Source organism: Trichomycterus rosablanca, chromosome 25, assembly GCF_030014385.1.
Source record: "Trichomycterus rosablanca isolate fTriRos1 chromosome 25, fTriRos1.hap1, whole genome shotgun sequence".
Taxonomy (NCBI): Eukaryota; Metazoa; Chordata; class Actinopteri; order Siluriformes; family Trichomycteridae; genus Trichomycterus; species Trichomycterus rosablanca.
In genome coordinates this window covers 8050136-8067719 of record NC_086012.1, presented here as the reverse complement: position 1 = coordinate 8067719, position 17584 = coordinate 8050136, and the positions used below count along the sequence as shown (strand labels likewise).

At 37.8% G+C, this 17584-nt stretch overlaps 1 protein-coding gene across 1 annotated transcript in view; it reads right to left on the bottom strand.

The window, feature by feature from the left end:
- The window catches only part of myo10 (myosin X), an 85414-nt gene that overhangs the window by 39523 nt on the left and 28307 nt on the right, over positions 1-17584 (bottom strand). The window contains exons 4-15 of the mRNA XM_062987399.1: positions 10676-10863; positions 6346-6480; positions 5088-5212; positions 4864-4877; positions 3810-3894; positions 2411-2514; positions 2103-2232; positions 1402-1520; positions 1061-1207; positions 876-976; positions 619-685; positions 105-197 (exon numbers count right to left, since the gene is read on the bottom strand). Coding sequence (XP_062843469.1) covers positions 105-197; positions 619-685; positions 876-976; positions 1061-1207; positions 1402-1520; positions 2103-2232; positions 2411-2514; positions 3810-3894; positions 4864-4877; positions 5088-5212; positions 6346-6480; positions 10676-10863 — 1308 coding nt within the window. The remainder of the gene's footprint in view (positions 1-104; positions 198-618; positions 686-875; positions 977-1060; positions 1208-1401; positions 1521-2102; positions 2233-2410; positions 2515-3809; positions 3895-4863; positions 4878-5087; positions 5213-6345; positions 6481-10675; positions 10864-17584) is intronic.

Below are 17584 nucleotides of genomic sequence, written 5' to 3'. Positions count from 1 at the left end.
TTAAATTTCCATGTAAATGGCAGCATTTGTATTACAAATATTAGTTGATCTGATCATACAGACATTAAAACTGGTTTATGAGGTGATAACACAGTAAAACCTACAGAGTGTTGACTGTGAAGTTTCTCCAGCAAAGTCGCATCAGTGGCTTGAGGAAAATGACTCTCCTCATTTACAAGAGCCAATAGACCAAGCTTCTGTAATGTAGCAACACACACACACACACACACACACACACACAAACACACACAAATCAGATACAAGCACAGTGAAAGACACAAACATTACAAGAATGAATTAAGAGATCAATGCACACTGTGGTGCAGTATTCTGTTACGCAGTCCACCACTGCTGAGAACTGGGTTCAAAATCTTAGTGGTGCTTCAGCCGGCCATGTGTCAGCACAGACAAGATTGGCTATGTCTGAGGGAAAGGTGACATTCTCTAGGGTATTCCTGTCCTGTACTCAGTGTTTCCCAATGAAACCAGACTCACCCTACCCTGACTAGGATAAAGAGATTGATGAAAAGGAAATGGAAAAAAGAATGCAGTTTTTTTTACTTGACAGTATTTTGCTATTTGCGTTTTTGTCTGGGCATATGTGGATGTTTATTTTACCTTTTCTATTAAATCTAGACATTCTCCATTGTCCATCCAGTTTACATCCTCCCAGATCAGACCTTCCCTATGGAGACACACACACACACACACACACAGATGTACACTTTGATGCTTGTATCATAATAAAACTGCATAGAAAACCCAAAACCCAGCAGAGGTCTGAATGGGTGGGTTTGTTCGTTTCAAATCTCACCTCAACTGAAACTCGGGTCTGCCTTTACATACTTTACCTTGTATAAAATCCTGACATTTACCTGTTGTACTCCAGCTGTTCCAGAGAGAAGATGTGCTTATTGAAATATTCCTGAAGCTTCTCATTGGCATAGTTGATGTTGAACTGTTCAAACCGATTTACCTAAACAAGAGACACACATCATTGTGTCACTGTGCCTTGGTTTCCTAATTCTTAAAAACATTGTCACATGTAGCATTATTGCACCTCAAAGTTTTCAAAGCCAAAAATGTCCAGAATGCCAATGGACTTAAAGTTGTCACTGCCATGGATGCGCTTGTTGAGTTTGTGGATGATCCAGGTGAAACACTGAGAGTAGAGAGCCATAGCCATGGAGTCACGAGAATCTACTGCCTAGTACAAAAACAGAAACACACAGGACCACTTTTAATTCAATGCATGAATGGATTGGAATGAAATTGATTTCTGACAGTCTGGGTGGAGAGAATGAAAAGGGTGCTAGTGTAAAGCCTTGACATGACATGACTTATGTGCACAGTAAGACAGTACCTGTCTGCTTCATGTGAGTGTGTGTGTGTGTGTGTCACCTGTTCTATAGTTAGTGGAGTGCTGATTTCTTCTCCTCTGAGGATCATGGATCTGTGTGTCAGAACTTCAGCCAGCTGTGTGCAGTCCAAGCCCAATAGTTCTGCTGCACTGCTTAGAGCTTTACAAATACAAATACGCCATACATACACAAATTACACAAAGTATATATATTTTAATAATTACAACTGTTATAGTTTACACATTTGATTTAGCTGAGTTGCAAGCCTTACATCACCAAGCACAAAGGCACGTGGAGGATGGAGTGGTGTAAAGCTAATAATTCTATGAGATTTTTTTAGGGTTTGGCCTAGGCCCCTTAACACAATTCGTCATTGCATCAAAAAATGCAACCTGAAACTCTATTAAACAAACTATTATAATTATAATATTATAACACACATCACAGAATTCCATTTCTGCATAGACCCAAGCTTATGTGTACGAAAGACACCGAGAGACACTTATAATTGAGAGCTCGGCAGCAGCTGATCTTAACACATACAACACTGATAATTAGAAGTGCAATTTTCACCTATGTCAGAAACAGAACTCAGAAACTATGTCAGAAACAGAAAAGTTTGGAGTTACGAAATATTTCTTATTCCACAATAAATGACCATACTGGACTGTGCTTATTGTGTAAACAACAGTGAATATAAGAGTGAAATATCAAATGTAAAGAGGGTAGATGAGTGCAAACCTGTTTTCGAGGAAACCTGAGCTCCACCCGCTGTGGCAAATTCAATGTTACCGAGGTGCAGAATTCCAGCCAAAAGCCTTAAAACCTCATGAATGCTCTCCTCCGCAAACTGCATTGTTCTTAATGCATTCTAACACACACAAACACACACATTTCGTGAAAAGAATGTGTTGATGTTTTACAAATGTGTATAAATGTTTGAATTATCAAAATGGAAATGAAAAGTATTCAAGTACAGTTTTACTTCATTCTTAAATGACAGCTTCTGGAATTCTTGTGACTACTTATTTTTTATTAGTAAATCTTACTAGCACTTCCTGAAAGGTGTGTGAGTCATTGATGGTTGGATCCTTTACACAGCCAGACTGGTTCAGGTAATGAAAATTCTCAGCAGGCAGGAGAGAGAAGGCTTCTAGAAAATACACAAACAATGAGATTATAACTAAAACAATGGTATGGACCAATAAAAGGGCTTATGTTGCTTAAATTGCAGATTATTTTAATAATGGTGATGAGGTAAATGTGTCACAACACACATTTCATTAAACCCTTCCGTGTAAGGGAGTACATAAATGAAGACCATGCTAACTCCAGTCCACTGTCAGAAGCACCTGCAACACGCACCCACACATCAGGACTGGACATTAAAGCAATGGAAAAGATCATGTGAACGACTAGGTACGTTTGCAGGAGATGGCACCAGGATGCACTGTAGGACAATCCACTTTGCAATGTGCAAGATGTAAGAAAGTGTTGCTAATGTCCTGATACCAAATAGAACAAGACTTCCTCAGATGTCTTGTGGAGTCCATGTCTTAGCAGGTCAGAGCTTTTTTGACAGCAAAATACATCAAAGGTGCATCATATGTTACCCTTTTGTAAATTTTTGAGTGTGAACGGTAAGCATACCACGCCTAAAATGTAACAATGTATCATTTTCTTGGTTGGTCAGGACCAAGAGAACTGAACTACAAGTATAAACACAGCCTAACAATGTTGGATGCTACTTGCCATTCACATTTCAACACATAAACTATCTCTGATATCAATATTCAGTTTTGGTAGTTACTCAAAAAATGTAAGCTGTTACAAATTACAAAATACTTTTCTGACAATGTTGTGAAATACATTTCTTAAAAGTAATCACATTAATTCTAGGTTATTCTCTAAAACCTGTACAACCTGTACCAACTTACGAACGATAGTCAATAGTCATTTTATTAATTCATTCATTGTCTGTTTGGGCGGCACGGTGGCTCAGTGGGTAGCACTGTCGCCTCACAGCAAGAAGGTCCTGGGTTCGATCCCCAGGTGGGGCGGTCCGGGGTCCTTTCTGTGTGGAGTTTGCATGTTCTCCCCGTGTCTGCGTGGGTTTACTACAGGTGCTCCGGTTTCCTCCCACAGTCCAAAGACATGCAATTGAGGTAAATTGTAGATACTAAATTGTCCATGACTGTGTTCGATATAACCTTGTGTGAACTGATGAACCTTGTGTAAAGAGTAACTACCATTCCTGTCATGAATGTAAACAAAGTGTAAAAAATTACATTAAAATCCAAACAAACAAACATTGTTTTTTTATTCTGTTTTTAAGAAATTAGATTTAGTCATTTAGTCATAAAATACTTTAGACACTTTATGACTAAAACTTTAAATAAAAACTAAATACAAGCAATTAAGACTTCAATAATATTGGTTTGTACTCACCCCTCTGTTCAGAACTGGTTCCAGCCAGTAAAGCATAGAATATGTGGTAATTCCTCTCACCGGGATTCTGACGCACAACACGATTCTACATACAACAGAAAGGAAACAAGATTATAGGCTGTGAGCACTCAAACTATGTACATCGATGAACCAAGACATTAGTACCACCTCCAAAATGTTATTACTATTTTCAAAACAACTTATGCATATGAGGGTCAGCGATGTTTAAAATGTTGGGCTGATGGTAGTTACTTGTAGTTCATGTGTTAAATGCTGCTGATATGACCAGACACATCATGACTTTAATAAAGGAAAATTGCTATAACCTGACAGCAATGGTTGTTGTGCCCAGCTTGTTGAATAAGACTAATTGAAATTCTCATGATAAGTAAATGAAAAGTAGAAGGACCTGCTGGGAACCTTCAGATGTATTGTGACATCCATATCTTGGCAGGTTATGGGCAGACTTTAATATAGGCCAGACTGTTAAGGCAAAACAATTGGTACAAAGTATCTCCAAACAAGGCCCTACCCAATTCCCGGCTGTGAAAATTGCATCACAGACCGCGAAATGTACAGTTTATTTCTTTTTTTATAAACTCAGAAAACTCTTAAGACGCTCAGTTACACTAGCAATCGGTTACACAAAATGCCCAAGATGTCGAAGTCTAAAGCAGCTAAAAACACGGACAAGTATTTTTGTCTTTCAACTATTAAGGTAGGCTGTGCTGTTTATTGTAGCTTTCATTTATTATATCATTCAATTTATGTATGTTATTTAATGACTGCCTTGAAATGTGGCACTTTTCTTTAAAAAATTTTAACATTTCCCAGCGAATTTAGTAGGGCCCTACAAATGGCACCTGGATGCACTGTAGGACGGTTATGTCCTGGTACCAGACACCACAGGACACCTTCAAAGGGTTTGTGGAGTCCATGGCTCAGTGGGTCAGTTGTTTTGACAGCATTCTAAACAGGTGGTCATAAAGTTTTGGCTCATCAGTGTATATATACGCACATCTTGCCAACAGAAATATAATAACAAACCACTTACCTTTTCTAGTAAGTCTTTATGGGAATAGTTGGTCAAGGAAAATTGCAGTAATAACTAACAATAGGCTAAAAAAGGTACTCTATCCACAGGCATGTAGCATACACACTCGCATGCACGCACACACACACACACACACACACACACACACACACAGCTAGCAATAGAGGAAGCAGGAAAAGCACTGATCTTTCAGCAGGACCATATTTTATTGCAATACAGGATACAGTCAACGATCTTTCCTCCCTGTATGTTCCCTCGTTGGCTGAAGTGAAGCTGGATGAACTTCCCAAACCGGCTGGAGTTATTATTATACACCGTCCTAGCATTTCCAAATGCCTCCATTATAGGACTGAATTAGAAACAGACACAGCAGGAGGGACAGAAAGATAGCAAGAATTTAAATTTACAATTTTTGTATGTGCATGTTGTCCCCACTAACATAGATAGTTAAAAAGACAAATGTATTTCCAAGGATGAAAGTTAAAAAACTTTAGAAGATGATAACAATTTTGTCTTATGAAGTCTTCAATACTTCTATTATTGTTATTTTTATTAAGTCGACTCCTGGTGAAAATATGAATAGTGTTTCTCAAGAACATCTTCTGTTTGGGGCTTCAGACTTAATGGCGTGATCATTATTCCTCTAATTGTTTGCATCCATGTTGTTGCTAGCTGTATCTTATTCTTACACTCAACTCTTCCAGGCATAACAGTTTTTTTTTCCAATAAATTGGTTCTTCTCATAATGTTCCTAAAATAGAGCTTTAGTTTGGTTATCTGGGCTTCAAGTAAGAGGTTAGGTTTGATTTGGGCAAGAATCTATTTGTCTTCTTTCCCCTTGACAAATAGACATCTATGGCAACAAACTAACCATTTTCTTTTATCTAACCACAAGTGTAGGTGTTTTACGTTGACTAAATGATATAGGGATTTTGACTCTATAGAGCTTCTGTGGCATTTAAAGGGAAAAAACCTAATTCTGCCTGCTTGAGTGGTGCCATCAACCACACAGACACAATAAGCTGTGTCTGAGGGAGGAAGAAGATTAAATAGGTTCCTCATTGCTGCAGAAACTGCGATCTCTGCTGGCTGTAGTGACCGACAGTAGTGTATGACTCTTCATTCTGCTCTCTGTGAGACCGCATCTCTGACTGGTGAAAATAATTAATCTATGATCGCATTTATGTTGGTGAAGGCACATAATAATCTGCGGCTCTCCTTGGTAAGGGTGGGGGACTGCCACAGCAGAGGAAGTTACAACTGAAAAATTAGATATGACTAAATTGGTAGGAAAAGAAAAAAAACATGCAAAAAAAGCCCTTTTCTTACAAAGGCCTTGATGTATGATGGAACAAAGGTCCAATACTGTTTTTTTCCCTCAATGCTGGTGCAACTCAAGACTCAGATTTCAGAAATTTTATACTTAAAATCAAATTTATTAATTTATTTATATGTACAGTATGTGTGTTTGGTTTGGTATACCTGCTCTCCAGGAGAGCCTCCTCTACGTGAGATGATGTGTCCCTGGCGGCAAGTTCAACACACTGCTGGCTCATCACAGACAAAAAGCGCAGAATCACCTTTGTGCTCTCCGTCTTACCTGCACCACTCTCTCCACTGTCATGGATGAACACACGCACACACACACACACACACACACACACACACACACACACACACACACACACACACACACACACACACACACACACACACACACATAACATCAAAAGAGCAGTTGTTGTTCACATATAGCGTTTATTGTAACTTTGATGTCTGTTCAAAGCTGCACCTGTAGCTCCAACAAACTACAGGTACCTGGATAATCACACACTTTAGTAATTAAATCAGACATCAACATGACTGAGGTGTGGAGCCAGACAAGGCTTGTATCTGAATGCACACACACACACACAGTCCACCATTTTTTTTGACCATTGCCTGTTTGAGTAATTATGAATGAATGCACACATACACATTCACACAGATTGTCCACTGTTTTTTTTTTTTTTTTTATCTGCCTATTTGTATAATTATTCCTGTCAGGCAGACACATTTTATCCTTTGCCACTATTTAGGGAGGTCAGACTTAAGAGAAGAAGCTCAGGTTATATTCAGCAAAAAAATCTAAATGAAAACACACCAAAGCCAAACACAAATGCCTGACTCAAATGTCTTTTCTATTTTGTCTGCAGCTGTGTCTATTGTCCATAAGTCAAATGAGCATGTGTAGCTGGGTGTGTATCACATCTTTGTGATTGGTGTGTTTGGGTCTGACTGTGCTGTGTTTCTATGTTTGGAGAAATCTTGCATTGAGAAATGCTCTTTTTGAACTGATTGACAAGTCTCTAATTAAGTTTGGCACAACGTGGTGAGCTACAACCCATCATTGCTTGTACTGACTAAACCTTTTTAGATCCTGCTTTTATACCCAATCACAATTCTCTCACCTGTTACAAATTATTGTGGAATGGTTCAGAACAATGTAACTTTAATAAACTATTAAACTGTTACTTTTAAACTTTACTGTATAAATTTCAAATTTGTTTATGTTTACAAAAAATAAGTTGATTAGTAAAATGGAAATCTTTACTTTTGTCAGTTAAATAAATGGTTTAAGAGAACTGAAAAATCACAGGCTTTTGTTTTATTGCATTTTACAAAATGTCCCATTTTCTGTAAATGGGATTTGTAAGTTTTTTAACACGATCATCATCATCAATGCAATTATCAGAATCATCATGGGGGGCTAATTCAGTTTGTGTAATCATGATTTCCAGTATTTCCAGTATCTGTTTTGTTTCCACCTGCTGGCTGAGTTCCCCCCACCACAAGACAGTTACAAATCTAAATGAAAAGGGGTGACATGCTTCTTTTAGGAGCTTTGAATCAATCAACTGTATTATTTCACAACTGCAGCTCATGCATTTTTACACATATCAACACGCTAACAGAACAGTTTCCAGCACTCCTTTTACACCCAAGTGCCCAAGATTAGCTAGTGTCACTTTAATTAAAAGAGTAGACAGGAATACCATTAGTTCTTCCCTAGAGATTGAAGTCAGTTATGCTATCTTTGCCTTCTGGACATGATGTCATTGTCTTCTGACTGTCACTGTCACCAACCAATTTGGAAACTCCTGTTTAAAGTGTAAATGCAGGCATGCAGTCACTTTCAGGCAGATAAAGAGCTGACCTTTCACATAAACTATTACTAACACATATGGCCATGCCCAGAATTTCTGGGGGGCAGGATCTTCAGCGAAAAAAACAAACAGCCATCTCATATTATTTGTAAAATGTTAAAAAGTTACATACAGTAGCACATCTTTTATATTAGACAAACCTTCCCCCCACCAGATATAGCCAATCATGGCTAATGGCACTGCTAAGATCCAAATCCAAATCTCAGCAGTGGTGGACTAGTATAATAGACCACTACATCACCCAAGCGCCTTTTAATAAACATATATAAATATGTAAAAAACATTAAAACAAGCAGAAATGACATGAATGAATGCAATACAGACTGCCAAACTGGTAGATTAATGAGTAGCAGATTTTCTAAATTGTATCAGTACTGTGTTTCAGGTTTAAATGCGTTGGGGTGGCGCAGCGCACCAATGCTGAGATTCCGTTTTGAATCTGCCTCTGGCCAGCGGTGCCTACACAGACATAATTGGCCTTGTCTGAGGGGCGGGGATGGCTGAAGCCTGGCGATGTATTGGCACCCTGTCCAGGGTATTATTGTCTTGTGCACAGTGTTTCCTGGTGGAACCAGACCTGCCATGTCTTTAACCAGGACAATGCGGTTGATAAAAATAAAAAAAGTTTAAATGTTCTATGTAATTTGACAATTTGATTCATCAGCCCTTGGTAACGCATCTAATTTAATTCTGGCTAAAGCTGCAAATCAAAAGTCATTCATTAAAGAGGCTAGTAACCAAGTATCAAAAGAAAACACACAACAATATCTACAGTAGTGGAGACAGTGGACAAAAAAGGGACAGAAGCAGAATGAGAACTGGTTGTCAAGGTTGTGCCAGCTACTCTGTCCACTGGCATCCAGCCCTCGTTCACCGTGGATCCATGTGTGGTGCCCACTTATAAGAGGCAGGAAAAGTCACTGCTATACTAGGTGAGTACCATGGAAAGAAGATGAAGCATGCCAACATAAGCACCGATGGAAAATCAGACTGGACCAAGCCTGGGATCATGGTATTAAATAAAGAACAGGAAACCGTGATTATAAAGTAATACTTCCACATAGAGTGAATCAGCACTCAATTAATGCTCATTGTTTAAAAAACCAATACATCTGAGCCTCCATGCCTTTCTGTCAGCCATTATTAGCATGGCAGGTGGGACGATAGTGTAACAGTACAGTTCCAGACATTTATTGACAGAAATGTATAAAATGTGCAATTTGTTTTTCTTAAACTGCTGGGAGAAACAAAAGGGATGGTCCTTACTATTTTTTTTATTGTATTATTTTGTGTATATTTTGGAGCAGGTTAAATGTGCAAGTGAAACTGCATTGTGCAGTAAACATATTGAAAACAAATGTGACAATGTGGCAAAAACAATTTGCATGGGTGGCACAACTGATGAGTAGCAAATGAAATGAGTAGCAAACAGCAAGATGGCCTCTGAGAATCAGGATTCTTTCCAGATCTCTGGTCACTATTTTTGAGTAGGTTCTCATGGTTTCCCCATTTCCAAATGGTTTTCTTCTGGGTACTTTAGGTACTTCAACCTTCCTCAAACATGCAACTAAACTGCACCTAGGTCTGTGTAAAAATAGTCAGACATGCTATTAACTTCTTTACTGTTGCTGAATATGTCTATTTTACAAATATTACATAAATATTAATTTGTACAAACACCATTTCCAAGAAAGTTGGGACATTTTGTACAAAAACAAGAAACATCCTCATCATAGGGCAGACACACATTCACACACATTCACACACATTCACACTTTTGGTATCTCCAGAGCACCGGAGGAAACCCACACGGACACAGGGAGAACATGCAAACTCCACACAGAAAGGACCCTACACGCCCAATTGGGGAATCAAACCCAGGCCCTTCTTGCTGTGAGGTGACATCATTACCCATTGCGTCACCTTGCAGCCTTTCACTGACCAACTTAATTTTATTTTGGAAATATAAACAAATTTAGAATTTGTTGTTGACAACATTCAAAAAAGCTGGGACAGAGGTAAAATAAGAATTAATAGTTTTAAATCTTAAAAAAAGAATTAAAACTAATTCTGTTTTAAAAAAATCACAATGAGCAGGTGAACTGCCCAAACTTTTGTCATATTGCACACATATAATTTTATATAATTTATTTTATACAAATGCTAGCAATTGGGTAATAATTGGGACAGATGTCCACATACTTGTGGCCATATATTTTATGTAAGCCTATGTACTTATATTTTCCTAGCTAATGGAATCATGTGGTTTCAGTTCTCCTATGTCATTTCCCTTGTTCTGGTCTTTAAGCTCTGACAGACTATGAGAAAAACCGTATGAACCCTGCTTCACCACACACACACACACACACACACACACACACACACACACACACACACACACTTATAGCAATGAAAAGCCTAATATATAAAACAGCAAGTAGCTAAACCACCCATACATCAATGATGAGTTAAACACATGCTCTGTAACAGCAGTATTTAATGAGGTGCATGTGTGTCCAAACACTCTGCATAAAGAAAATGCGCCTGTTAGCATGTTTCTTTTTTTCTTACGTGCATATGTATGTGCATGTGTGTTCGCACCATACCTAATGAGCACACACTGGTTGTTGTTGCGTTTCCACAGTGAACGGTAGCACTCGTTGGCGATGGCATAAATGTGAGGTGGTATTTCCCCCAGGTGATGCTGACTGTAATGCTCCACTGCTGAAACATCATAAAGTTCTGGCAACTGCTGGTACGGGTTCACTGCTGCTAATATAGACCCAATATATGTCTAGAGAAAAACAAGACAGGCAGATGGTTTAAGACATGGATTGACAATCTAGAAGGTAAAACAATGTGAATTTTTCATATTTTATTGATTAGTGTGTACAGATCCACGTGTGTGTGCTGGTGTACTGCCTGGTAACTACTGCCTGATATGGAAATACATTTAAATGGCCGTTGACACGCAATTTCCATAGCAAATCTGAAGATTTAAATATTCAACAATCACTCGTAATGCATACAGAGAGGTATCACTGTGGTGTTCTGAGCAGCTGGCAAAGCTTAGACAGCATGCTCACACAAACTTTCTTATAGCTTTTTGTGTACAAAAAGGGGCTGGACAAAGCATCAAACCGTTTTGTGCCCTTGCTAACTCTTGTTCACTACCAAAAGCACCTACGAAGGGCACACAGGCATGTTACTCATTAAAATTCCATGTTTTAATTTCTCAATTTTAGATGCACAAGCATGTCCTATCATCTTTGTAAAAGTAAATAAATGTGGCGCTCTGGTGGCACAGCAGTTTTATATGCTAGCCCACCACAGATGATTCCTAATAATAGTAGAAAATATGCTGGAGATCAAATAATATTACAAAGGTTATTTTAAACTATTATTTTTTATTTAAACTAAAATTATCTTTATTTAAACTTAAAGGATCTGTCAGCAGTTGAGGGAAGGTATACATCTAACAGCAGCTAACCTTCAGAATAACTTTTGACAAACACAAATAGACACACACAACCCAAAGTCCCAACAAACACACACAGACTTCTCTTGTGGTGTAGATACAACACGTGGAATAACATGTATCCCAAGAACTAATTGCAGAGTGTGTATGGTGTGGAACCTGTAAGCTGTAATATGAGCATCCGCAGCTCCAAACCAAACTAAGCTGAACTATTTCCTGCTGTTTCTCACACATACGGTCAGCCTGAGAGAGAAACACCACTGAAATCAGTGAAAAACCTCTCATGAATTCAAAAATCCCCCTGTAGTCACTGTGTGTGTGTGCGTACGTGTGTGTCTGTGCGCATATTTGATGTGGTTGGAAGAGCGGGTAGCTAGCCTAGCATTCACAGTGCTGACGAAGGAAAGAAAAGACCACAGCTGTTTACAATCAGAGGGAAAGAGCAAAAGAGAGAGAGAGAGAGAGAGAGAGAGAGAGAGAGAGAGAGAGAGAGAGAAAGAGAGAAAGAGAGAAAAGAGAGTCCTTTGTGCTTTAAATGCTGGAATTTGATCTGAGTGAGAGATACATTCCACAAGATATTGCTTCAAAAGATGCATTTATAAAGATGACTTAAAAAGTATATAAAACACAAATAAATAAGCGCATCTTAAAATACTCCTCGGACATTCTTTTAAAATGTTTTGTTTTCTAATGATGCATGCAGTAGTATAGACTTCTTGTCCAGTTTCTCTCTGTTTATAGCTGTGGTTCATATCCTGAAGCTATAAGGCCATTAGTGACGTGATACATAAATATAAAGCCTGCAAAACTAGCTTTTAGCTACTGTTGCTGGTCGGTCACTAAATATATTGACAGTCACTGCTTTATAGTGATTAAACAGTGATCGCACCAAAAATAGACAGATCTACAGATGTCATTTGGACTCTAATACTACCATTTGTATAGGCAGTTGAAAAGGTGCTTAGTAGTAAGTGGGGCAAGTCATAAAAATCATTCTTCAAAAAAATAAAAAAGAGGAAGTGTCTGAACATTATACTTGACCCCTACAATTGTAATTGCATAGGTAAATGAGTGAATGGCTGTGGGTGAAGCTTGGGCGAGATTTGTCTGTGCATGAGCGTGTTGGAAGCAGATAAAGCATCCCAAACCACATTTCACTGTATATTAATACATTGTGGCATAATTTTACTGAAATAGGGGTTGGTACAGAATGTAATTTAAGACAAGGTGTCTGGTTTGGTGAGAGACTGCAGGAGATGCAGTGTTGATCAGTAGTGAAGTTTAAATACATTTCCTGGTATTAAGGTCATGATAGTTTTTAAAACAAAGAAGTTGTAATGGGTTAAAAACTTGACCTTTATTTCGAGTAGCTGATACAATTTGTTTTAAAGCACACGGACTGCATTTAGTTCATCAGCTCATCATGTGTACTTTTAGTCAGATAAACATTTGTTTTAATTTAGCACAGGCTGCTAAAAGAATAACATGTAACTGATTCACTAAAAAGATCTACAGATAACATGAATGCTAGTGAGATTTACCCTGCCTGGCAATCTTTTCTAGAAAAGTAAATTTCTAGGAAATTAATACTACAAGTGTAGAGCAGGTATTAATACATGACACCAATATTCCAAACCAAACCAAAATTCAAACTATCAAGACCAAATTATGGTGATGCACTGGGTTATAATAATAACAATAAATAATATGCTATACACTTTCTGCCAACTGGTTGGGGAAGGATTTTTTCCTGTTCTAGTAGGACTTTGTATCTATGCACAAGGCAAAAAACTAAAATTGGGCAAGGGTGGTTCAGTGGCCTGCAGAGAGCTCTAACATCAACTCCCCTAACACCTTTGGAATGAATGTCAGTGCATGACCACACAAATGCTCTTCTAACTTAATAGGTACAAATAATTACAGATACACTCCAAAGGCTAGGGTTATGGCACTGTAAGTAAATATGGCTTCAGAGTCCAATCAGAGTTGAGTGGCAGATTTTACATCAGAACCTTAGCTAAGTGGATGAGTTCACTGAAATTATGCCAATTTTTTTTGCTTGTAATAGATAACAGGTATGAACGTTAATATAATATTGGTGGTTTTAACTTTACCAGACATCATTTATTTTGTATATGTTAGTTAATAATTGTTTGATTTTAATACTAAAACACTGAAGGGGAAAAGGGTGAAAATAAAGACTTTATCTAAAAAAACCCAATATTATTCAAAACCATTATTTATGCTCAATCCCCCTGACATAAACCACTTTTACATTATACTTCCCTGCCAAAATGCTCAGAAACATGACATGAGAGAAAAAGTTCCTGAACTTACTATAAACCAGCTAATGAGAAAGCCATGCCTTTGTACGTGCTTTGAAGTTGGCACTTGAACAATAATGGCACCAAACTAACCCCATAGTCTTTTTGCTTTGCTTACACACTGGTTATGTAATTATCAGCTCTATTTGAGCTTGCCATGATTATAAAGAAAACAAATAGCACATAACATTTGAAAACATTGTATATGCTATAATTGCACAATTATTCTTCAATTAGTTACACACACTCTACTGGGGATATTAAAAAAATATGTCCCGAGTTCATAGAGTTCTAAAATGTATGAACTCTACACTCGATAAACAGGAAAACACAAGGACACACACACAGACACACAGCATATTTATCAAGAGGACATCCTGACACTCCCTGATAACAATCACATGTCTCTGCACCATCCCACACACACACACACCAGCAGACAGAGTGTCTTGTGTTATGTCCAAATATGAACTAAATTAAGGATTAATCACTCCCACATGCTGCTAATTATTCAGCAAGTTTAAAGTTCATCAGCCTGAAGTCCAAAGCTGACCTGACTATGAGCAGACAGCCAGACTACATACTTATCAGGAGTAAAAATGCCATTCTTTCCTTCTTTGTCATTTAAATGACATGACCAAAAGTATGCAAACATATGATAATAAGCTTGTTGGATATCCATTTTCAAAACCACAGGTATTAATGAGGAGTTGGGGTCAGGCACTGATGCTGGATAAGAAGATGAAAAATTTTCACCAGAATTTAGATAAATTGTTTAAACTTTTATTTAACTGATAAAAAAATATTCAGTGTTTTCACTAAAAAAAACAACAATTAGATGTTTAACAGGTAACAGATCAGGTCATCAAGATATAAACAGAGAATCCACCAAAAGCTTAGACTTTGCAAGCAAGGAGAACTTGCTAGAGAACTCTGCAGTGATTCTAAAAAGAATGAATGTATGATTTTCTCTTTGTGTAACAGAGTTTCAGCTTGCTGTACACAGACTGAGATTTCTCTAAATTCTTTCACAATATTATAAACAGTAGATCAATAAATATCTAAATTATAATCTGGCTGTAATGGGGAGAGTCATGAATCGCCAATGAGGCACCAGGTTTATACAAACAGGTTTATAAAACAGAAAGGGTAATGGGAAATAAAGTGGTGGCCAAAATAACAAAAACAAATTAACAAATGAAAGACACAAAAACTGCAGCCCTTAATGGAGAAAGTGGATAGAAAAGGTATAGAGCAGAATAAAAAAACTGGCTGTCAAAATACTGCTGTTCTTGAAGTTCTTGAAAAAAAGAAAATGCAGGCAATGCATGAGTGGCAATTTATCCCACCAACTGACACAGTCTATGTCAAGTGTAGGGCAGCTTGCTCTTCCAGGGCATTTCCCTTGTGGACATAATTTTTTAACCAAGCGATGATCCCCACAGCACATGGTCTTGTTACACTGCCATTGAAAAATGTTCTTTATGAACATTTTTAATAAATGAATTAGCTGAATATTCTATAAACTTTTTACTCTTATATTGCCAACTCCCTACTTTTTTGAAAGTCTAAATATCTAAATTTGTTTATATAAATAAAATATGGTGGCCAAAAAAAACATTAAAAGTAATTTACTTGTACTTGTCTCAGTTAAATAAAGGTTTAAGAAAATGAACAAATCACAGATTCCTTTTTTAATTTTTTAATTGCATTTCATAAAATGGTCAAACTTTTCCAGGAATTAGGTTTTTAAAAAAATATATATTTTCTTTATGCATTTTCTTCCCTTTTTTCTCCCTTTTTAGGTCGTCCAATTGCCCGATTGCGTCATGCTTCCTCTCCACCAATGCCAATCCCTGCTCTGATTGAGGAGAACAAAGCTAACCTTTCCGACAGGTGGGCAGCATGCCATATGCATCTTATCACCTACACTTTGACGAGTGCAGTGCAGCTCATCATTGTGTACGGAGAGACACACCCTGAGAGCACTTTTTTCCTCATCTCTGTGCAGGCGCCATCAATCAGCCAGCAGAGGTCGTAATTGCACCAGTTATGAGAGAGAGAGAGACCCCATCGGGCTTAGTCCCGCCCATCTGAACAACAGGCCAATCGTTGTTCATGTGGCCGCTCAGCCTTAGACGGCAGGCAAAGCTGAGATTTGATCTGATGTATTCAAGATCCCAGCTCTGGTTCCAGCATGTGTTTTTACGCTTCGCCACCTGAGCGGCCAGGAATGAGGTTTTTAATTGTGACAGGTTAAGCCCATAGTGTTAAGCAACCATTCTGTTACCATAAACTTAAAGTTAACACACTTTACAGCAGCCAGAGCGTCATGAGTTTCTTTTGTTTAGTGAGACATGACTAAAAGCACCCTCCTACACTATACTTGCGTTGTTTAGTATGTGACCAGGAGTCTTCTACAAACTATTACATAACAAGCTGGACTACATTTTATGAAAGTGGTGTTGATGTTCACAGCTTTGCCAGCATTTATATTTATATCTTTTTCCTCAAAAGTTCTTCAAAAGGCTTCAAATACAGTATATGTGGGGTAGAAACTTTCTCAGGGGCAACAGTGGCAGCTTGGGAGTGGTTAGGCTTAAACCTGAAATCTTCCCATTAATAGTCCACTAAATTGAATACATGAGGAATCCTGTTCCTGTGTAAACCAACAACAAGAGTTAGCATAAGTGCACATTTTAGTGCACTGCCTGAAACAAACCAGTCTCAAGACTCAAAACCAGGGTTTTACCTTATGCCAGTTTATTTCATTTTTTCATTTGTGTAATATCTCTAAAATAAAAAATATACTATCAGTAAATGACACTGAAAAACTGATCCATGCATTTAAAACTTCTCTGTTAGATTATTGTAATGCTCTTCTCACTGGATGCTCTGGTAGATCCATAAACAAACTCCAGTAGGTTCAAAATGCAGCAGCTTGAGTGCTAACCAGAACTAGAAAGTTTGATCTTATTAATCCTGTTCTATCATCTCTACACTGGCTGCCAAATAAATTCCACATTCATTACAAAATACTTTTACTAACTTAAAAAGCGCTACATGGTCTGGCTCCACTTATTGATTCACTTCGTTCACAAGATGCAGGGTTACTTATAGTTCCTAGAATTAAAAAGATCATGGCTGGTGGAAGAGCATTTTCTTACAAAGCTCCACAACTTTGGATTAATGTCCCTGCCTTTGTCCGGGACTCGGACACAGTCTCTATGTTCAAGTCTAGATTAAAAACATATTTATTTACTCAGGCTTTTGATTAGACAAAGGCGCAGAGCTTGGGGGTTCATGACCTTGTTACCTGCTCGTTCTCCCTTTTAGTTATACTGTAATAATTAGGGGTGCTGTAGTCTAAAGCTACACTGTAAAACTGACATTTCACTCTTAACGATTTCACATTGTAACTACATCTTCTGTTGTTTTACCCTGAGGTGGTTCTGAGGGAAACCTATTTACCCTCTCAAGGTTAAAGACTGCAAGTCAAGACTGCAGTGCCAACAATGCTGCCCCTACTAGATGGGATGGAAACCTGGCGTGTTTGCACCAAAAATGTCCAGAACAGACTTTATCACTGACAGACTGGAGTGAACAATGAAGAACTCCAATTATTTATTTATTTATTTTTGCTAGTTATAACTTTCAGTTCAATTTAATTTTGTGTGTGTATGATTTGTTTAAATCCTATTTATTTAAAGTAT